We start from the raw sequence: 24060 nt of genomic DNA on the forward strand, positions 1-24060 counted from the left end.
GCCATAAACCCAGCTACATCAATACTCAAAGGCAGTTAGCACCCAGGGGAGTATGCAGGGCCCACCTCCTACAGTACTCCAAGACAGTTCAGAGAGCTTGCCAAGCCAGAACCGGACAGCTATCTTGAAATACATTATCACCAGCAGACAAATGTAAAATTATGTTATTTGAAGTCCCAGGAGTCACGTCTAGCATCTCCAAACGGGACAGCACAGAAGCACTGGAGGCACAGTCCAAGTCTGAGTCTCTGATGGTGTTGTCGTCTGAAAGCGACAAAGGAACCGTGCCAGAAATGCTCATTTATGCCATTGCCTCCACTGCGTTGCGCCACTTCTGGGTGGTCTCTATTTGGGTGGGGCTGGGGGTCTTTTATCTGGTCTGTCTGTGACTCGATCGAACACCACGTTGATGTTTGATCCCAGGGTCTCGGACAGGCGGCAAAGGCATATGAGGTTCCAGCCATGTTCATGTCTGGCACCTGCCCGTCCGTCTGAGCTGTCACATTGGCAGAATCTCTACCCTGTGCATCGAGCCATTGGTGATCTTTTTTGCGCCCTATTTAATCTAAAGGGAGTTGAGCAGGACCAAGATCTCAAAGGATTAACTGGTGAATATCCAGGCACTACTCTATGGGTCCCCTTCTCATCAGCAGTCGACAGAGCTGGAAACTACCAGGCCCCGGAGCTAGAGAGCAGCCATAGACTGCTAAAGTAGTAGCCGTTCAGTGTCCCAGAGACTGAGCAGGTCCAGGGCCAAGCAAGTTAGTGCTCCTATTACTACAGCAGGGAAGGATGTGACGGACCACCATTTTCCCAGAGTCAGCCAGGACAACCGCAGCAGCGTAGCCCATAAGGCGCGTGCAGTCACCTGCAAATTTATTGGAGTTAGTGGCGATATCGTCTAGTATGTGTAATCAAATTCCCACATCAAGGACTCGCCCAATCGGGAATAAAATGGTCATCCAATTGCTGGTGGCAGTGATCAGGTGAAAAGTCACATGGCCAGCACTCAGCAGCAGAGTCACACAAAGGTCCCCCAAGCACTTCCAGTTATAGCCACTCGATTAGGCCGCAGACCCCACCAGGCTCGAGCAAGGTTCATAAGTGTAGGAGATTGAGAAGAGTACAGTTGCAGAGCAATCCCCTTACAAAGGAGCAGCCATTGATCCAATCCCTCTGCTGGACTCACCGGGCCTCGGTGTACTCCGCATTTCACTGGGCCCGCAGGCAACCTTGCAGCCCCACCTCAATACGTCACTCCTGCAGCCAGCACAGTCTTGCGCTAGCAGCAGGACCATTCCACCTACTGCTGTGCATGGAGTTGTCTCTTCTTGCGGCAGCGCCATGCCCACCACCACAAGGCCCCTCGAGCCTCCGCACCTCAAAGTCTCCCAGCAGCGTGATGCAGCACTTCCTGCAGCTGCTATAGGCCCCGTCGCCTCCCAATTCAGCTGCAGATGGATTGCCAGGCAGCCGGGCTAAGGGACAATACCTCGCCGGCACAGTCTCCTCCATCGAGACACTATTCTCTGCATGTCTCATCACAGTCCCAGGGCTCTGCTTCGCCTCGCTGGCCATCTACACCGCGGCACCCGTCCAGGTACCAGGGGTCCCTCGGGTGTCAAGCTCCTCTTGTGGCTCCTAGGTCACACCTGCCGCGCCACACCGGGTACCTCTTCATCCCCAGTCAGACACTAAAGGCTCAGTTACAAGTCGCAGCTCAAGCGCTGCCGCCATGTTGCCTGCCTCACGCTGAGGACTCCGTCCCAGCTCAGGCAGCACCCTTCAAGCACTGCAGATCAGCTCAAATTGGACAGCATGTTGTTCTTCGGATCTACTTGCTCGCCTGGATGTGTTCATTTGCCCACTGGGGCAATGGTTAATGTCAGGATTACGCCTGGAAAAATCCACGCTGGACGGAGTTTAGCTTTCGTTTACCAGCTTCGTCCGCTCCCGGCCACGCACCCCGCCAACATGTGCTCTCATGTCCTCAACTGCTCAACTTCTGACTCTCCCTCAGATTAGTAGACCATAAGCAGTGGATTGCTTCTTCTAATACCTCATTGCAAGGCACCAGAACTCTTTCTTCAGGGCAATAATTTCATATTCTGAAAATCCATGAACATGTGGCTTTTCTCTGCAACCGTTTAATGTGTCTAAGCAAGTTGGCCAGCCTCAGTTCCCTGTCTGATTGTGCAGTGTATAAACATTTAAAGCAATCAGTCATTAACATCAATCGATGAGTTGTTTAATGAGGGTGAAGGTGATAAGATGTAAGCATTCAACTAAAGAAGCTGCAGAAAGTGGTCAGAGGCATGTGAGGAGTCTGAAACCCTTGTTTGGGGACTGTTGCTTAAACATGCATGGTTGTGTAGATGATGGCAGAGTCACACGCTGTCTTGTGTGAGCAGTCAGTGTTTTGAACATGGAATTCTGAAATTTCATAAATATTTCTCCCATTTTAAGTCTTATTTGTTTCAGCATTAGACAATATAATTGCCTTCTTTAGGATACATTTATATGGAGCACTTTGATATTTTCATATTTTTCGTTCAGTGTCTTCAAAATCATCAATGCACGGATATCTCAAGTCTTCTGCTTCTTTGCACATTGGAATCACAATTGGGTTCTCGAACCTTAATTACCCATCCTGTAGTCAAAATATTTAATACATGCCAACGTTTTAGAAAAGGAAAATGGGAGATTTAAAAAACATAATCAGGAGAATGTGTTTCCCCATTGACTTCTATGGAGGCAGAGACAATGTCAGGTGCTAGACAACCTAAATAAAGCCATTTTTTTCGTGTAAAATATCAGGAGTCTCCTGTCTGAATTGGCTCTATTGGCATGTATGATATTTCCAGTTTGAATTGCACTAGTCATTCTCTCTTGACTCATTACAAAAAGTAACCAAACCCATAGTGTAAGATCTTATCATGTACATGGTGTAGGAAATCCACCCTTTCTTCGTAGTCACCCCCTGATTTTTCTCCTTGTGTCTGACCCTATGTTTTTGCTGGCTTTAGAACTCTGTGCACTTTTCCCTGGCTAATAATGGGTAAGGTGTATGTGCCCCCTTTAAACATGGTTCAACTGGCTAATGCCGGATTGGCATATTGAACTTCTTTGTAAGACCATAGTATATATAATCTCTCTTGCAGGGGAGGATCCCTGACTGCCTCAAGATGGGTCGAGTCACTCCCATCCCTAAGAAGCCTAAAACCGATCTAGCTGATCCTAACAACTTCCGGCCTATCACCAACATCATGACTCTAGCTGAATTGCTTGAGAAATACGTCCACACGCAGCTCTGCAACCACATAGAGAAGTTTCAAGTCCTTGACCTCTACCAGTCGGATTTCAGAGCAGGGCACAGTACTGAAACAGCACTAACTCACATTGTGGATGACGCATTGATATCTCTTGATCATAATGTCCCTTGTCTTCTGATTCTTCTTGACCTGTCCTCAGCATTTGACATCCTCAAACATGAAAACCGGATTGCTCTTTTTCAGCATAGGATGGGTCTTTTGGGCAGTGTCTTAAATTGGTTTGCCTCTTTTTTTCTATAGAACCGCACACAAAGAATCAAAGTTAACCATTCCCTTGCATCCAGTACCAGTACCCCAGTCACCATTGGAGTTCCTCAAGGCTCCGCACTCTCAACCACTCTTTTCAATCCTTTTATGGAAACTCTATCCGATATTCTGAACCTTTCTAACATTTACTACCACACGTAGGCTGATGACACACATCTGTACTTGGAGATCTCCTCTCCAGAGGACATTAAAACCTTAAATGATGCACTCTTACAAACTCAAGAATGGCTTGCCCAGAACCATCTTTTGTTAAATACTCTCAAAACAAAATTCCTTCTGGTTGCCCCTCGCAACCACTCTTCACCTATGCTGGACTGGCTTAAACAACTCACTGCTCCTAACTGCACCCCTCATGTTGTTAACACTGCTAAATCACTAGATTTCACCTTGGACAAATACCTAAATATGCAAGCTCACATCAGTGCAACTATTAGGGGAGCCAATCTTCAGCTCAACACCCTTCAGAAAATCAAGCCTTTCCTTCCGCCCGAGGACATCCGGCCTGCAGTACAATCCCTTGTTATCTCTCGACTGGAATATGGTCTGGTGACCCTTGCTGGGCTTCCTAAAGCTAGTTTGGCGCCACTCAGTGCCACTTTAAAAGCATTGGTCAGGCTCATCACAGGCTCCAGAAAGCATGACCCCATCACGCCAGACCTAATTCAACTAAATTGGCTGTCTATAGAAGCTAGGATACGTTTCAAGATGGCTTGCTTGACGCTTAAAGCTATTCATTACAATACCCCTGTGTACTTGGCTAAAAAGCTTGAACTATCTGGCTCGAGTCTGAACTTAAGAATTTCGACCACCCTACTTCTGAAACCTCCCAAATTCAAAAAGAATAGAACTTACTATCGTGCTTTCACTGGTCTTGCCCCAAGAATTTGGATCGCTCCTCCTCCCGAGATCAGATCTAACCCATACACTGCATCTTTCAAGAAACATGTCAAATGGCTGATCTTGAGTGAACATCAACGGCACTAACCTGGCTTACCTTCCCTAGATTCCTCTCTATCTGGATTAGATACTTCTTTTATACAGTTTGTTTGAATATTATGCTTCCTGTTCACTTGTTATCTCGTTCTATGGACCGTCTGAATTTGTACTGGTCCCTCCAGTCTGGCTGACTCTCCTGCCCCTTGACCATGATTGTTCCCCCCCCCCCCTTTGTTTGACCGTGTGTTTATTTAACTACCTCACTTGTTCCATTTTGTTGTGTTATTCTTGCTTTCGCCACTATGTACAGCGCTCTGATACCTGTAAGGGTCATGTTCTCGCTTTATAAAACTTTTCAAATAAAATAAATATGGTGCGGAAGAACACCTATGGAATTAAAATGTAAGTGTCACCTATGTACTGCAGCACTTATTGTGCACTCACAAGTGTGACAAAAGAAAACGTGACTTAAGGCCTATCTTGCGTAGCCTGACTGCTGAAGTGTGATCTGGTAAAATAACTCTTTGACAGGTAAAAACCTCCCTGTTAGATATTAGTAAGCTACCCATAGGTAAGCCTTGTAGCCCACATGATAGGATAGGGTGCATAGTATTTAAGAGTGGGACATGTCAAACATTAATATTACCATGTCCCTACAGTGACAGGACCCAAAATGCTACCTTCACTGTGAGAAGCCCAGGTATGCTATGCAGAAACCAAACCAGAGTACAGATTAAACTACTAATGCAGTATCTCAGGAATGGGGCCTGCTAGAAAAATAATTAAGCAACTATTTTTAATAGTTCCTAAAAATGTAATTCAATGGTGAAGCTGTATTTTATAAGTACATATTAAGAAAAGGTAACTTTTAGAAAGTTACCCTTTATATTCCTGAACTAAGCCATTACCCTAAGTTAAGCCTGTCAGCTCTGTGCCTTGCTACGAGTAGGTTGTGCGCAGGTTAGTTTAGTGACTTTACGGGTTCACCCTAACTAGTGCTGTGATTACTCCTTGAGTTGGGCAGTTGCCCACTTCAAAAAATAATCCAATTTCTTACACACGGCCAGTCTGGCAAATATATCATTTAAACGGTTTCCCACCAAAGGAAGCACATCTCCCAGTCTTAACCTTAAGACTTTACCCCTCAAACACTCCGAACAATCATAAGGCAGGCTACTTCAGAAGCACTTGAGAATCCACTCCCTTGAGTTAGAATAGTTTATCAGAGTGTGTAATAAGCTCTACCCTGGGGCAGACACTTATCAGTACATAACCTACAAACCCGTGACCCCAGGGAAAAGGTTTAATAATTTAGTGATGCTTGTAAATACTAATGTGCATATGCATACAAGTTGCACATTGTGAATTGTACCAAGAAAAATGGTGGAAATGCATGTTGTACATCAAGTAGAACAGATTTCACTTTGCCAGCCATTCCCTTTAGTGAAATAACAAGACAACTGTCTTCCTTGCTCGTCTAAAAAGCTATTATGGCAGAGTCGTTTATGCCAGCTCCTTCCCTATGTTTCTGATCATTAAGCAGTAATCTCTTGTGGAATTTATTTCCCTGATGTCACACACTATTCCTTGGAAAACCCCGTCTACAGTGTCTCACGTTAAAGAAGGACGTTTCTTAACTGTCATTTTCTATTTACTCTTGCAATCAGGTCCACGCATTGCAGCCTCTGTCTTTTCATTACGCGTAAATGAAGCAGAAGAGCTGTCCCTCGTGGACGTGCCGGACTCTGAGACGAAACCTGCTTCTGGACATTCACCAAGTGAGTGACAATAAATGTCGTCTAAAGAATGCCCATAGCATTTTTGCAAGCATGCTTTCCCTGAAGTAACGATAGATTAGCACACAAATGTACTTCCCTGTTTGTAACAGCAAACCTCTTTATAGCAAAGCATGAAGTGAATGAATGAATGAATGAATGAATGAATGAAATTACATTTATATAGCGCTTAGCTACCCTTAGGCCTCCTAGCGCTTTGCGGAGCGGAGAGACAAGACAAAGAGTGGCTCACGTTAAAATGCTGAGAGAAAAAGGTGTGTCTTGAGCAGTTTCCGGAAGGCCGAGAGGTCAGATTCTCCCCGAAGAGTGGAGGGGAGGGCGTTCCAGAGGTTGGAGGCATTCAGAGAGAACAAGCGTCCACCCCATCTAGATCTTCGGACTTTTAAGGGAGTGGCAAGAAGAGCAGAACTGGAACGAAGAGTCCTGGAGGGATGATAGAGGGTGACCAAGGACTGAAGAATGGGAGAGCTGTTTTCCAGATAGCTTTGTGGGCCAGGCACATAGCTTTGAAATGAATCCTGGCTCGGATGGGCAGCCAATGGAGGTGCCTCAAAGCCGATTTTGCTGTTTGTCTACGGGGAATCTGGAGCAGTTGGCGCGCTGCACAGTTTTGGATAACCTGAAGTCTATGGAGAGTGGACTGAGGGGCACCTAGATATAGTGCATTCCCGTAGTCCAGGCGGGACAGAATTAGGGCCTGAACCATAATCCTCCTAGCTTGGAAAGGGAGCAGAGGAAGAATTTTCCTAAGCATCCGCATCAGGCCAAAGCAGGTAGCAGAACGCTTAGTGGCCTGATGGTTGAAGCAGAGGGAGCTGTCAAGCCATATGCCAAGGCTTTTGATCTGTTGCTTGGGGATGGGCATGGGGCCAAGACAGGTCGGCCAAGTGAGTGACGAGGTTGGTGAAGAACTTGTACCCAAGAACATAAGTTCAGTCTTGTCCCCGTTTAGCTTGAGATGGGAATGGTCCATCCAATGAGCTACCGCCTCTAGGCAAAGACCTAGAGCGCTGGAAGAGCCCTCAGGGTGGTTCAGCGCCACCACCAATTGGGTGTCGTCAGCGTAGGTAATGATTTTTATACCGAATGGGAGGACTATCTTAGCAAGTGGTGCCATATAGGCATTAAAAAGCGTGGGGCTCAAGGACGAACCCTGTGGAACCCCACAGCTGAGGGGCCATCGATTAGATGTGGAGGTTCCCTCAAACACTTGGAAGAATCGATCCTTTAAGAAGGACTGAAACCAAGTGAGTGCCAAGTTTCCCACTCCCATATCTGCCAGCCGCTCAAGCAGGATGTTATGATTGACAGTATCGAAAGCGGCACTGAGGTCTAGCAGGATGATAGCTGCCGAGCCGCCATGGTCCAGAAGTCTTCTGGCTTCTTCAGTCACCGCTAGCAGGGCCGTCTCTGTGCCCAACTGAGGGCGGAACCCTGTTTGTGAGACATGAAGCAGATTGTTGGCTTCCAAGTAGTGGACTAATGTGGAGTTGATATGTTTTTCAATAAGCTTACTCAGCCAAGGGAGAAGAGAGATGGGGCGATAGTTAGCCATATTGGAATGATCGAGGTTGGGTTTTTTCAAGAGGGCTCTAACCTGAGCACATTTCCATGCCCGCGGTTCTGTGCTGGATGTAATAGAGGAGTTTAGTATGTCTCGTATGACTGGGCCGATAGTCTTGAATACAAGTGAGAGGTATTGTGGAGGGGCGGGGTCCGTGGGGGAACCAGAAGTTACTTTGGACAAAAGAATGTCCAGAGAGTTTGCATTAAGTAGAGGGAATTCTCCTAGAAAGCTCTTCGTTTTGGCTTCTGTGCGAGGGATGATGGGTTCCGGCACATAAGGAGAAAATGGCAAACATATCAGTTGAGTTTTGTGATGTAAATATTCGGCAAAGTCGTTGAAGCGCTGTGGGGCTTCCTCCTCTCTGGGGAGTTCCTGCGGTGTGGTGATCAGAGATTTGGCAATGCGGAAAATCTCTTTAGGAGCGTTGGCAGCTGCATTAATCTTTCCCTCGTAAAAGTTTAATTGTGCCATTTTAATCTCTGCTGTTAATGAGTTGGCCTTTTGCACTCAACAAAACATATAAATGGTTACAAAATCAAGGAAAAATCTACCCACACAAATCACCACACACTCCTTATATTAGAAACAGTATTGCTGAACATGTATGCATGCTAATCTTCCTTGTTTCTACCTAGTTTCACATCACCTTCGTGGCTGTGCTAAGATCAAATAGGAGAGCTTTACCTATAAACTATAGGGTCAGAAAGAAGTTTACTGCTTATCCATATATCTGATTCGTAATACAGGAGACCGCACTCTAGAAAGATTATCTAGGAGTTCATTGTCTGTTTAGTAATCCATTTTAAAATTATGAAAGGAAAATACCTTTTCTTTTTGGCCTGAAAGGGTTTCCAGGCTCGAATATATTTGCGGAGCGCATTCATTCATACATCAGCAGGGCATGTTAACCTTTTTTCCCTTGTATTCCATATTTTAAGTTTTAACACTCAAGAAGCATGTTTGTTGGTATGGCCCTTTGCTCCCTAATATATGGCATCTGCATAATATCCCCATGAGAACTGCATGTTCAGTTACTTTCTTTCACATGCTAACCCTTCTAGTATTTCTCTAGTGTCAGTTACATGGAATGAAGTCCTCTGTTTTTGTTTCTCAACATATCATTCAATTACAAATGTTTTTGTCCACTTCCTTCCAATAAAATTTCCCCTAAAAAAAAAGAATGAGGGAAACATAGGGAATCAGGGAACATTTTTCAAAAACCTGTTAGTACAGCTCGTCTGGCCCTCATGCTAACTCCTATGTACGTCCCTGCTTAACAGCGCAGAGTCGCATCGCCTTAAGCTAAAAAGGGCTGATCTAGACTCATAACTTTCTACATGAGGTGCACCTAGAAGTTCTTTATGAGAGGCTATCCTCAGTTGTTAAAAAGGTGTGTCTGACTGTCACGCAATCTTATTTAAATTGTTCTGCATCTAAAAAAGCTCAGTAGAGATCGATATTCTCTAAACGGACAAAAATTTCAAAATATTTCACTACATCCTGTTTGCAGTTTCATCAGAACCCATATATTTGTAGGGCTCAAAGTCATGCAGTTATCAGTATTTCATGATATACCATACTCGTCAGTTGAAGCCCCCTTTATAAAACCCGTTTTCTTCATTCAAATAGTAAAGAAAGGTCACTCTACAGCAACCGCCCAAAACCTCCAATTCCACTCTAAATTCAGTAATGCTTACTGCACAAAGTGTTCCCATGTTTGGTTGGTTAGAGGGAGCCCAAGCAGCATATATTGCGCTGTAACTCCATTCAGTGTTATACCCTTGCATACGTCACCATCTCCTTATGTGTCAAACATATCAGTATTGGTACTGACCTGTGTTCAAGCAGGAGAGGGATGCAGGCCTATGCCATGTGTGCTGAGAGATGTGTGCGATTGTGCATTTGAGAGTTTTTCGGACTAATGCCAATCATAATTATGTGGCAACTGATTACTAAATATAACTGCATCCACCTGGCTCGTTGGGAGCAAGAACTGTAATAAAATGAGTGAATAAAATCTGTCACACAGTAGGCCACGTACCATACAGTTGTCATTATTGTCACATATCTGAGGGCTTGAATCCTGCCGGGTGCCAGCATTCGCTATCTTTTTGACTTTAGGTAAAAAATAAAGCCAAGGCATGTCTCATGAAAGTTATTTCAGGCAAAGAATTGTGCATCTCTCACCATGCTCGTTCTCAACATTAGTAGGGACCTGGGCAAATCTCTCTCACAAAGTGCAAACAGTGTATCACTGACGCAAGGCCTGGGTTGTGTGAGCTGGTTTAAAGAGCTGCTAACTTCTTGTATGCCCTCACTGGTCAGCTGAATGGCCTTTGCAGCTGGTGACATTTGTGAGGGAGACTAAATGTTCGTAGTTTGACGCAGACCTGGACATCCTTTGCTGTCTCACCTGCTTGAGTTGGTAGCCTTGTAGTTGTGATTCACCAGCCTTCACAAGGTCGCCACCCTAATAGTACTGTGGATCTGAGCTATCGACGTGTCCTTCCCATTTTCAGTCCTGCCCTAGGCTACAGAAGTGGCTCTTGGTAGGTTTGTCCAATAACGGGGCACCCCTCCCAGGCAGAATCCTTAGTTGCAAAGCATAAGACCACAATGCAGGTCTGCTCTGCTTGAAAGGTTTCTCCAAACAAAGTAGCAAACTCCAGCTCCTGCTGGAACATTCCCTTATCTAGCATACCTAGTCACTCCCCTGCAGGCACACAACCAGTCAACATCGGTTTAGCATTTGTGTAGTGCAAACCTAGCTGGGGAACAATGGAGTGCTGAGCAGCTGATGTGAGGTGTGGGGCATAAGCATAATAGTTTACAAGAGGCATTATAAGTTTGTTCCTTTTCTGTAGGGAAGGAGTACTGCTTGAAGAGCAGTTTTTTTCTGATTTACAGGAGAGTGGGAGCAGTTCTAATGCTGATAAGGACGTTCCATATCTTGTTTGGGTACAAGCAAAATGCGTGCCTTATGTTATTTTCCTTCTTGCATTTCTTCTCCAGTCTGGTGATGTCCTGACCCCTGATTTGGTGTTTTCTGCCTGAGGTGGCTATGTTGTCAGCCAGCTACATAAGAGAGCAGTTTCCATTGGTTTGTAGGTGGTGCAGTTGGTCTTGTGAAGAATGCAAGCCTAGAAGGGGGAACTAATGTAGTTCCTTCAGTGTTGGGGTAATGTGGTCGAACTTCTTGAAGCCTTTCCTGAAATGTGCTGCCCTGTGTAAGATGCTTTTCAGTGGTACTAAAGTGGTATAGGAGAGGCAGTTCGTCAGAGTGTTGCCTGCATTCATGTGAGCTAGAACCACTATTTTAAGGGCAGTATGGTTTCTTTTTTTCAGGATAGAGAGCTTGTCCCATACTGTCTTGGTTTTTCCGATGATGGCGTATTTGAAGGAGAGTTCTGTATGTAGGTTAAAACCGAGACATTTTACACTTACTGTTAGCTGGTAGTTGAGGCCAGCTAAGTTTATGTGAGATAGCCTGATGTGAATCTGTTATTGTTTGTACTGAATAGGTGGAATTCGGTCTTTGTCAGGTTGGACTTCTGGTAGGATGGTGGAGGAATGGCTGCCCTAATATTGCTTGATCTGATGGCAGCATTCGATACCGTAAACCATGCGGTATTAGTTTGAAGGCTGCAGGATGCTGGCGTCAGTGGTAAAGCATTGGCCCTTCTTACCTCTTTCCTGTCCTCCAGGGAACAACTGATCCTTGGGATGGCCTTCAGTCTGAAGAGTTTACTCTCCCTGGTGGAGTCCCCCAGGGCTCGGCCCTATCCCCGACGTTATTTAACATATACGTTGACCCTCTGGCTAGACTCATAAAAAGCTATGGTTTCACGCTGGTGTCATACGTGGATGACACCCAGCTAGTGGTGTCCGTAGCACATTCCGTGGACAAAACAGCTGCCCAGTTCTGCAAATGTCTCTCCGCATTGATGTCCTGGATGTATTCCAACTTTTTAAACTAAACGCGGAAAAAACAGAGGTGGTGGAGTTTGGACAGAAATCACCGGTCTGGAGCCAATTATGGTGGCCATCTGTAGCCGGTACCTGCCCGGTACCGGTGAATAAGGCAAGGAACCTAGGCTTTCTGATCAATAAAGACCTTACCCTGGCACCACAGATTAATCAAGTCACGTCAGTTTGCTTTTTTACGTTGAATGACTTAAAGAAGATCCTCTTGTTCATCCCTATCTCTCTGAGGAAAACGGTGGTAGGAGCCATGGTCCTATCGAGAATAGACTACTGCAATCCTCTTTATTTGGGAGCAGGTGCAGCCCAATTTTCTAAACTCCACTCAATTCAAAATGCGGCAGCGCGAGTATTGCTCAGACTACCTAAACATCATCCCACCTCCGCTAGCATAAAGCAACTTCACTGGCTTCCAGTGAGATGCCGGGTTGACTTTAAGGCACTCTGCCTAGTACTTAAAGCCCTATTTGGAGGTGGGGCTAAGGATGTGCAATCTTTGTTTCCTCGATGTGTACCGTCGCGTATCCTAAGATCTTATACTTCTGGACTGGTACACCTTCCAAAGATCAAAAAAGCAAGGTGGGGAGGAAAATGCTTTTCCTTCTTAGCGGCTAAGTTATGGAACTCCCTTCCTTTACAACTGAGACTTCAGCCCAGCAGGGCGTTTTTTTAGAAAAGAAACTAAGACTTGGCTCTACACCCATCCCTGAACCTGTCTGCTGCTGTCCCTGCAAACCACCTAGCGCCAAGACGCCTCCACAATAGTGCGCTCTATAAATAAATCAGTCAGTCAGTCGGTAGGTGCTTGATGCTGTATTAGGGAGGTTTTGAGTTATTGAATGTTGTAAGCTTAGGAGATTTGGCGGTTTCATCGTGTTGTCAGTATATTGAAGTTTCTTGATGCGGTTGCGGTGAGCCAAAGTGTCCTATATAGAGATTAATGATAACAGGGAGAGCATGTAACACTGGGGTACTTGGCAGGATATGGAAGGATCCATCTAGATGAGTTAATGTTAATGTTACTGAGACTGCTAAAGCGCTCTGTTACCTTAGGGTGTCCTGGCGCTGGGCACTACCTACCTGGATATAGATAAGATAGAACTGTTCATGTAAAAAGCCAAATTTTCAGTCCCTTCCTGAGGGGGAGGAGCTCAGTTGAGTTTCTGAGGTGAAAAGACAAGCTGTCCAGGCTTTTGTAGCACAATGACGAAAACTCCTACCTCCCCAACTGGCTTTTTTGAAGCGAGGAACGATCACTTGTTTTGCTTCCGAGGAGCGCAGCGCTCTTCCAGCAACATACCATTGTATACCATGTTTCAGAAAAGCAGGACCGATGCTCATAAGGGCCTTAAAAACTGCGCAAAGAGCCTTAAATTGTGCACATTGTTTGACAGGGAGCCAGTGAAGATCTCGGAGTCCCGTCCTCACAGAGACAAACCTGGGTGTACCTGTTAGCAGCCTGCCTGCTGCATTCTGTACGATCTGGAGTCTGTTCAGATGTCTCTTTTGGATGTTCAAGTAGAAACTGTTACAGTAATCGAGTCGTGACAGAATGAGCGCTGTGACTGCTATCTTCAGGCTGTCTTCGGGAAGGAGGAATTTGATTTTCCTCAGAATTCTGAGAATGTAGAAGCTGGTTGAGAAAACCCTGCTAATTTGGTCACCAAAGGAGAGTTTCGAATCAACGATCACCCCAGGTTCTTAGCCTTCTCCGCAGGGACCAGAAGCGTGCCCATTGCAGTTGGCCACCAGTCCGGCGTCCAGAGGTTAGAGATGGTCCCAAATATGATCACCTCTGTTTTACCTGCGTTGAGTTTCAGGCAGTTTAATGCAATCCAGTTCGCAATCGCCTGCATACAGTCATGGCATCTTGATCCCGTCTCCACTTCTTTACCATTCTGAAGAGACGACATAATTTGCGTGTCGTCCGCATACGAGGTCAACTGGAATCCAAAGGATCTAATCAGGGCTGTCCGTGGTGACACATACACATTAAATAATCGGGGACTGAGAGAGGACCCTGCCGCACTCCACAGGAGAGAGAGAAAGGCCTAGATTTATCCCTACCCAGGTCCACAATTTGTGTCCTGTCGGTAAGAAAAGATCTAAGGAGATCCCAGGCCTTGCCTTGTACCCCACTTTCAGATAGACGGTCCATCAAAATTTCATGATGGACCGTATCGAAGGCGGCCGAGAGATCCTGCATGATAAGTATCTCGGCGCCTCCCTGGTCCAAGGCATCTCTGATATCCTCCATGTATTTAATCAGAGCCAGCTCGATGCTATGTTCCTTACGGAAACCAAACTGTGTAGAGTCCAACAGAGAGTTAGTTTGAAGACACGTACTGAGTTGGCCATTCATGGCCTTCTCAATCATTTTTCCTGGAAAAGGAAGACGCGAGATGGGTCTGTAATAGTTTGGGCCTTTTGGATCCAAGTTGAATTTTTTTAATAAAGGAAGGATCGATGCTGTTTTCCAGGGTCCAGGAAAGAGGCCTGAGTTAAAAATGGAGTTAAACAGTGGGGTAAGGGCTGTCCCTATAATGTCTGGAACCCTTTTTTACTACAGAAACTGGGCATGGGTCCAGAGGGGAACCAGATCGAATTTCTGACAGTAATTTGGTAACCCCTTGTGAGTCAAGCGAAGTAAAACAATCTAATTTGGGGATAGGCCTATTGTCCTTAAGCGACTCTGTCACTGAGGCCTTATTGGCGTCAGTTGGCTGGAGAGTAAAGGAGGAAAAGATGATTTCCACCTTTTGCAAAATAAAGGCGGCCAGAGTTTCACAGAGTTCCGGGCTACTGTCTATCTTGGGGCTAGTAGAGGTCGTAAGTGTAGTAATAGTTTTGAAAAGTTCTTTAGATGAGGATTTAGCTTTCCTAATTTGTTCCCCAAAGTATGTCTTTTTTGGTATCGAAAATACGTTTTTTTATAATATGTAAGACTTCCTTTATAGGCCTCTTTATCGATGTTATTGTACCCTCTCCTCCCGGCTCGCTCTAACCGCTTGCAGTCAGGTTTGTGTACTTTTAGGTTTTCTGAATACCAAGGGGCAGATAGAAATGCCCGCTTGGGAATGCACCGTTTGCCCGGCACTAATTCCCTGCAAGCGGAATCTACCCATTCCGTGAAGGTGGCCATGGCTTCCTCGGCATTGGATGGCGGTGGGTAAGCTGTAGCTTTCAAGAGACTTCCTAGCTCTAGGCTATTAATATTTTTCCAGTCCCTTGTAGTTGTCAAGGCCTTAGAAAAAGGTTTATACTGATGGCGCTTAGCCTGTTTAGATTCAAATAAAATTGCTGCATGATCAGTCCAGGAGAGTGGCAGTGCTTCCGTGTATGTGAGGTTAGGGTTGCTAGAGAAAATTCCATCTAATGTATTCCCTGCAGAATGAGTGGGGTCTTCCACAAGCTGCTTGAGGTCCCCCCCACTAAAAATTTGCTGCAGTCTTATGTTATCAGGGTCGGTGAGGTCTTGAAGATGAAAATTAAAATCCCCCATAACCTTAAACAACTTTCCACACAACCCCTCCTCTAAAAGCATTCCAATGGAATCTAAAAACGCACCTCTTGGGCCCGGGGGGCGATCGAGGAGGATGGCATTGAGTGGGTTATGGTCCGATGTTCGAACACTGATTGACAGTGCCTCACATGCATGATTAGAGGCCTTAACAAAGGAGGGCTCTGAGGTGTTATAGTTGATAGTGATTGACGAGGTAAGAGGTGTACCACTTAAGGACTGAGCTGAAGAATCCCATTCACAATTGCAGGAAATGGGTGAATGTTTAGTGGTCGACTGCATCAAATGCTACAGAGAGTTCAAATCAGGAGGCTGGTATTTTCATGCTCATAATGAAGACATTGATTCTGGTTGTTCTAAATAAGTGGAGACTGCTTTATCAATTATTTTTCCAATGAACGGTAGGTGGGGAATGGGGTTATCTTTGGGGACATGAAGAATTTTTCAGCAATGGAAAGACCTGTCCTGTTCTAAGTTATCTGGGAAAGTTCCTTAGTGAATAATTGTGATGTTGAGGAAAGGGTGAGGGCATACCTATGGAGGTAGTTTCACAATGATGATGGTATAATATCGTCTTTATAGAAGTTGGTTTTGAGAGAAGTGAGGACGTTGAAGACTCCAGTGTGTAAGAAGTTGTCGAAGATTGTCCAGTTTGGGGTTTGAAAGTTCAATAATAAAAGGCAGAGTAGATGTTTTTTTAATTTTGTTGATATATGTTCAGAATGTGCTTATCTTCGATTACACTCCACAGGTCATCTGATTGTGAGATTTGTGGTTCTGGGAGTGGTTTGGTGTAATGCTCAAGAGTGCAGATCCTCATTCACCTGCAGGTGCTGTCATTCTTGCCTGGTGGGGAGGGGTCGTTGGAGAAGGGCATAATTCATCTGAGTGGCAAAGCATAACCAAGGACAAATTGTTGCTAGATACTGTGCATATTCAGAAACTGGGCTGAAGCAAGAGTTTAGACTAATCCAAAGTCTTGAGCTAGCCAACAACTGGTTCAAGAGGGAGAAATTCTGCATCCTAGCTCTACATAAAGTTTTCCCTCAACCGAAAGTTGGCAATTGGATGAGCGCTGTAGACCTTTATGATGCATCTTTTCATATAGTAATCAAAAGAAAGTTGGAAAATGTTTGAGATTTGTGTTGGTGAAGTTATTCTACCAGGACACAGCATTACCCTTGGGACTTAAGTTAGCACCTCAAATCTTCTCCCAATTGTTGGCAGTGGGTGCAGCTCATCTGAAGGAAACAGAAAATATTACTTTATTCTTATCTTGTTGACTTGCTTCTCAAGGCCAGCAAACTGGAAACTTCTCTTTAACTAGGTCTGATGTGAAGTTTGCCAAATCTAGGTCATAGCCAATTCAGAGCGATGCGGGACCCAAATCAAGGAAAACTGTTTTCCTCGGGTGAGAGACTATCATCACGGTCATCGATCTTCCAAAATATTTTCAAATCCTCCTAATACACTTGCAGCTCACCAAATATCCTCTGTCCTTTGGTCATTGGCTTCCTTTGTCCTCATTGTCTGCATTTCCAGACTCCACATGAGACTGCTGCCACACCAGTGAAAGGACAATTCAAGTTTCATTCGATGATGGTGGCATAGCAGTCTCTGGTGGTGGTGCAATAATAAAAACTTGTTGAATGGACATCTCTTACATTAAGATCCCACTACCCAGTTAACAGTGACACACACTCTTCCCTGGTAGGTGGTGGGGGGGGGGAGGGTGTGTGCTTCAAGGTTCTCTGATTGTTTAGGTCCTTTGGGCAGAGAATGATAGTCACTACCATATCAACCACTTTGACCTATGGCAGTTTGTTTAGCCCTCAGTGACTTCTTACCCTCTCTGACAGAGAAAACAATTCCAATCCAGATAGGTAATACCACCATGAGGCACTATTTAAACAAACCAGAGGGAACCATATCAAAGTCTCTCTCTCCCTGCAGGCATACAAAATCTGGAATTGGCTTAATTCGAAGAATCTGTCCATCAAGGAAGTTCATCTTCATGAATGCACTGTACTCAAATAGACCTATTGAGCAGGGTAATCAGTTATGTCTTCCTGCTAGACATCATTGTAGAGTGGGGTTTTCCACAAATAGACTTGCTTAACACAGTGTAAAATGCAAAATGGCCTGGTTTCTAATTGCATCCAAATGCCCCAGACAATGGTTGATTCAAGGTTTGCTCCACATATCCTTACGCCACCATAAGAGGTTTCCATGCAAACTAAACCCCTTATCCAAACTCCAGAGCTAAGTGTTGCATCCCAGAATTACATTGTTGAACTTTGAAGCATATGACATTTTTAACTCATCACCACAATGTATGAAAATTATAAGATAATCAAAAGACTATCCACAAAGCCGGCATATTCTTTCAGATGAAAGGGGGTTTTGTTTGTGTTGCTGAAAGCCAAAAGTAGACCCGATTTACTGTCAAGAAGAAACAATACTTCTGTATCTTTTGTATGTAGCCAGATACAAACTTCTAAGTATCCACCATCAAGGTTCACTTTGTGGCTATGACTGCATGCATTAAGAGTTTTACTTGCGGCCTTAGTTTCAAACCCTTCAAAAATACTTCTATAGCTGGTATGGTAAATAGTTTTCCTCCCATTTTGAAGTCTTCCTTTCCAGGTACACTTAATCTGGTTATATCCAAATTGATGCCTCCTAACATTTGAGCCAATAGATGAAGCCTCTTTGTGGCATTTATCATGGAAGGTAGCATTCCTGCTGGCTATCAGTTCCTTGGTTTAATGAGATACAAGTCCTATTTGCTCGAGAATCTTTAAGATACTTTCACTAAAGTAGGATAATAATATTAACTCTCATCTGTCCTCCCAAAGTGGTTTCTGATTTCCACATTAGTCAGACTAGCTCTTTACCAGTCCTTTAAGTAACTCTCCAACCCCAGCTGAAAGGTCCCCATTCATTGTAGTAAATATAATCAGCTTGTTATTAGTTGTAGCCCATTATGTGTGGGGCTGGCCACATCAAATCTGTGTTTAGCAATGTGGTTTGTCTCCTGTGTGTATTTGTGACACAGATTGGCAAATACACTGTTAATGGGAAAGCCTGTGGCTCCTTCTGGAAGGGGGAAAGCAGCTACTACGGCGTGAATGAGCTACAGACCTCTGAATGAAGCATATAAAGTTTATTCTTTTGGCCATCTGTTCATACATTCATGATAAATTACTGTTTAGATTCATATGTGAGAGCAGAGAACTTTGTTGTTCATGCTGCGTTGAAGAATCTTTTTGGTTATGTTATCAGTTGCTGACAGCACTGTGTGTGATTTTGTACCATTCATTTCTGTCTATTGAAGCATTAATAACCATGAGTGATGAGCTTACAATGCAGAAACAAAAGTTACTTTACTTGTGATCCAAGTTCTACATTGAAAGTGTTTCAATTGAAGTCATAAATGACCTTTCCATCTCCCCTGTCTCCATTACATGAATAGTAAAACCCTCAGTAATAACCACCTTTAAAAAGTCTTAAAAAAACAGAACTGACTGTAAGGCAACTGCGAGTACAAGGCATGCCATTGTATTTATGCTACTTTACAATGTTACCTATCTGAATGCATTTTCTTTATTTTCTTCAGGTTTTCTATCATTTCCAAAGTTGGGGGTGAGGCTGCATTGTTACCAGTGTACTATGTACTTAAAACAAATTGGAAAGTTTGCATCAGATAGGTTATACGTTGGTTAACTGCATTTTGTAAGGCCAGATGTACAGTTAGTAGCTTTCAGTTATGTTAAAGTGTGTGGAATTCCCCGAACCCAGGCTGCATTAGTCTAAATTTTACAATTTAATGAAGATACCTTCAATGCAGAACTTGGATTACATGTAAGTAACTTTTCCTTGCAGTACATGCAGTCACTTTGTGCTGATTAGTACAGCACCATAGCCAATCATTCTGGAATCCACATAGTCCTGGTATGTACAGCCCTGCCACTGTGGTAAATAATTTAATTACCGGGACTTAATTTGATGCGGAAAATCTATAATAATAGCTCAGTAAAATAAGAGGCAGAATCCGTGGTATTAGAGGTTCAGAACGGGTTTTATTCCTATACAAAGGAACATAATTCGAATTATGGGCCTTCTATTCCATCACCGCGAGAGTTCAGGAAGGAAGGAACATATATTATTGACAGATAAGCAGTTTTATAGAAAATACATTACAGTGAAACAGATGCAGGAGGCGTAACAGTTGATATCAGAGATAAAAGCATACATACGTAACTAAAATGGGTGTAACTAGGCGTAACTAAAGAACGTCATTAGATATGATGTCATAAATGGGTGGTTCCATGAAAGAATTTCGCAATGTCAGCAAAAATACTTGGCAGAGATGCGCGCGCAGCCGCATGACGTGTGATTGACGTGCAACTAGAGGGTGAAAGGGACTTGACATTTAGCTCTACATGTGGAGACAAAAGTCTGGGGTTATGTCAACCTAATCCCAAATCATATCTAATATCCTATGTTTAAAGAACTGTGTTATCCAAAAAGAGAGGTCTCTTAGGATAGAATCTTATTCTATACTGACTATACTGACTGTTAGTGCGTGTACAAGCGTCTAAGTGTCTACACTGGATGCGAGGGGGTAGGAATATTCCATGGTAACAGGGCTATGAATTACTTGCATGAGGGCAGCGAGGCCTGGCCCTTTGCACGGTAGCTGGAGGAATGTTTACCTAAACTACCAGACAGGAATGTATCGGATGGGGAGCGGAGCAGAGCAGATAATCTTGAAGGTGAAATACAGTTTTTGGCAGGCAGATAGGCCGACAGGCCGAGTCAGGCACCGTTAGCCGCGCAGGGAGTAGGACAAAGTTCATGGATACAGATGCGAGCTCAGACTGGAGCTTTCAGAGGCAGAAGGCAGGAAAAGGTTTAATGGCAGAATCAGGGCCTACTCGCCTGGACTGTAAAATGGGATAAGTGAACCATATAAAGCCGGTGGCCTTTCATACTTAGGAATAGAATATCCGGCCCATTCATGGCGGATCTGAAAGAGGACATGTTGACGGTGGACGCACATGTGTTTGCGTCTTCATAACTGGAACTGGAGGGAACATACATGTACTTGTGATTTATACATGAAACCGTTGGGGTCCAAGATAGGGGACATAACCGACCATAAAAATCCATATTTCCACAGGAAAGTAAAGCATGGTTGCCATTCCAAAAACAAAATGCTCCCGTAGATAAAGACCCATTTCATTGCAAGCTTCATTGCACACACGACAACCACCCTAAACCCCATGTCCCCTGCTATCACCTTCTTCTCTCTTCCTCTTTCTGCCATGGGAAAGACTAATGAATGCAAGGTTCTGCCAGACTAGAGTTGCTTGTACATTGAAGGGCTGAGGAGAAACCACAATCTTATTCCCAAAATGCACCTTTGACAAAAATGGGCAGTGAAGAAAGGCACATACACATATAGACAGCCAATAGGTGCTCTGTTTTACTTCTCAACTGGTTGCACGATAAGTCACTAACCACCTTATGAGTTCCTGATGACCAACCATTTCACCTTCTTGTATCCTTCTTTTTTCATTACTCTTATATTCCACTTAGCACCTGCCAGATTGCTGCAGTCCAAAAAGCACAAATAACTTGCTGGTAACACAGGGGGAGATTATTTTAATATTGTGTATATAGTATGTACTGAATAAAACATTGATTGAGTGAAACACCAATACTCAATGAAACACATAGGATTAATGTAATATTCTCTGTTCATTATACTATGCAACAAAATAGCTGAAGACTTTGCAAACGTTATGAAAGATCCATTGTAATGCAGTGCATGCAATAAACTGGCATATGGAGTTGTAGAGTAAATGCAGCATGCATACACCAACCGGATACTACCTCCTGACATTCACGCGGAAAAACAGGAGGTGTACTGGAGTTTTTAATCATTGCTCATTGTAAAGAAACAACAGTCAACTCAAGTAAGCCATGTGATGTTTTGTACTTTCTGCGTTTCTCACACAGTACATTTCGACATAAAACCAAACACATTAAAGAGAATATATTACTTAACCCCTTCAGTGCCCATGACGAGCTGGACTCGTCATGGGCCGCGGTTGCGCTGTGCCCATGACGAGTCCAGCTCGTCATAGACCCCGCCCGCTAATGCAACGGCCGGCACAGGGCGGGGAAAGGGGCGGGCACTGAAGGGGTTAAATCGAACATATCACACATGCACTTGAAGTCTGATATGACATTGATCTAAGCAGCACTAGCTACTAAGAATCACCACACACAAATATCCAGTAAAACCCATTAGGCAGAGAATGTTATATATTCCCACCACAGCCCTAATACATCACACATTCTGCAACCATGTGGCTCACAAGAGTTTCTTCACAAACAGGCCAGAAACAAAATATAGAATGGAATTCCATAGACAGCACACTTCTCAAGTAAACAGTGCAGTGGTTTCTCAACAAGTTTATGGTTTCTAAAAAGAAATCTGACCAACTTATTTATTCCATCGATAAAGCTGGGTGGTAGGCATTTGTGTGCAAATCGGATTCTTGGCTAAACCCATACAATCTACGCCTTGGGAGGGAGTACCAGAAGTGGGTTGAAGGATCTAAAAATGGTCAGAGCAAGAAGATTAAAGCAAATGCTTTCTCTGACATGAATGACCACCATCCTCGAAGAAGAAGGTTTATGAGAAAGACTTGTCTGATAGGTCTCTGCTACATGCTCCCAGTGGATTTTGTTGTACTACAATCCTCACAGCTGTGATACTCCTGATTGGTATATTTAACATACCTGTTAGCATTTTTTACTTCGTTTAAAGTCACTAGTTTATGATACCCACAGTGTAGCTTGGGCCTGTAAGTTGAATGTCTCCAGTGTGCTGCAGCACTCATTGTACCAACTACTACAGTGAGTATAGCATAACTCCAGGCCTATAACTGTATAACTGTATCCTGGCTGTACAGCTTTAAGCTTCCAGTTCGACCTGCCAAAATAAATCCTTTTGACAGTCCTAAGCCTTCCTTTTAAATATTACTAAATCACCCCCAAGGTAGGCCCTATTGCCCATAGCATAAGTTGCTTGGTATTTAAAAGCAGGACATGCAGAAGTTTAATATTCCACGTGTCCTTACAGTGAAAGCCATGAAAGTTATTTTTACTGTGGCAAAGCTGGCTGCTTTCATAAGGATATGTTGGGTTACAGTGTAACACTTCATAATGCTAATTTAGGATTGATAACAGCTAGAGCTATATTTAAATGGCTCTTTTTAATATTTTGTTTAAGTATTACAGAAAATGTTACTTTATAAAAGTTACCGTTTGCCTGCCTAAAGCCTCTTGTGGGTCTTCTATGAGTATTCAACTATTACCTGGCAGCTTGATGGCACCCCAGTGGTAAGGTGAGAACTGGTCCCAGGGCAGAGACCTTGGGCCTTGGGTGTGGAAATGTGTTGTCGTCTCTTGACAGGATGGCCTGAGGAGTGACCCTTGGTGCACTTCAAAGGGGCTTCCCTGTCACTGGCAGATGTAACTCATACATGGGTCTGTCTCCCATTTTGCCTTCCAGAAAGCCAGACACTAACCCCGGTGGGAGGGAGAGCTTTTCCAGAATTGGTTTAGAGTAACCATGGAGGTGGGGCAGTGAGCATCCTCTTTCACATTAAGAGTGTGAGTTCCTGCTTGAATCTGACATCCTGCTTGACGGGTCTACTGAGAGTTTATATATCAAAACATTAAAGGGAAACCATATAACCCTGGGAACATGGGTTCATGAGCCTATAACAAAACAGTGGTTCCATGTGATGGCAGTCAAAAACCTACAATCCCTAGGCTGAAAAATTCAGTCAAATCATATGTATTTTGACAGTTAATTTAATTCAGTTTAACAATAATAAAGCAGGGGCTCCAGAACCAACGCTGTGCAAGTGTAAAGTGGCATCAGTGAAATAATTTTGTATAAGTGCTGTCATGAAAAATATAAGTAATACTATTGATTGCTTATAGCAGCTAGGGACTACAGCACTTAATCCAGGAAAGACTCCAACTGGGAGTACATAGAGATTACACAATCAGCGGATAGTGTCCGCTAGCGAAACTGTTAACGTTTTGACCATGTGATCAACAATTTGTCAGGGTCATCATCAGGATAGACCAGATAATGGTAGCAAACCTGCAAGAAAAGGGACACACCATGCTATATAGCTAGAGCCCTATAGTAGCTTGGGTGAACAATACAAGCAATCAAGTCAATATACCATAGCAGGAAGGACCCGCAATGCAGTGTATTAGTCAGGAAAATAAAAGGTGTGCTACCCTTCCAAAGATGGCAATCAAATGTACAGAAAGTCAAAGTCTGAGAAAACACAGGTGAAGAGGAGTATCCCCATGTGCATCAAACTCTCAACATCATGAAATTGCATAGAAATCTATTTGAAAAATCAATGTGAGCGGTGCTCAGCGGCACTACTTGAATCAAGTGGTATGGCCATACCACCCTGAAAGCACCTGATTTCGTATGATCTCATAAGTTAAGCAGGGCAAGAAGTGTTGCTGTGTGCAGCTCACATTGATTTTCCAAATAGATTTCTATGCTTTTCCATGATGTAGGTAGAGGGACATGACACAAAATTCTTTCCC

General features: G+C 44.0%; 1 protein-coding gene across 5 annotated transcripts in view; it reads left to right on the forward strand.

Annotated features, from left to right (window-relative positions):
• Positions 1 to 24060, forward strand: part of LOC146861678 (zinc finger protein 789-like) — a 173769-nt gene that overhangs the window by 30524 nt on the left and 119185 nt on the right. For 4 of the 5 annotated variants that reach the window (XM_085646034.1, XM_085646031.1, XM_085646033.1 and 1 more), the window contains exon 3: positions 6203 to 6313. The exons of the other annotated variant lie outside the window; for it this stretch is intronic. In XM_085646034.1, the coding sequence (XP_085502160.1) occupies positions 6203 to 6313 (111 nt within the window). The remainder of the gene's footprint in view (positions 1 to 6202; positions 6314 to 24060) is intronic. 5 annotated transcript variants of the gene reach the window in all.

This window comes from Triturus cristatus, chromosome 3_1 (genome assembly GCF_964204655.1).
Source record: "Triturus cristatus chromosome 3_1, aTriCri1.1, whole genome shotgun sequence".
Classification (NCBI taxonomy): domain Eukaryota; kingdom Metazoa; phylum Chordata; class Amphibia; order Caudata; family Salamandridae; genus Triturus; species Triturus cristatus.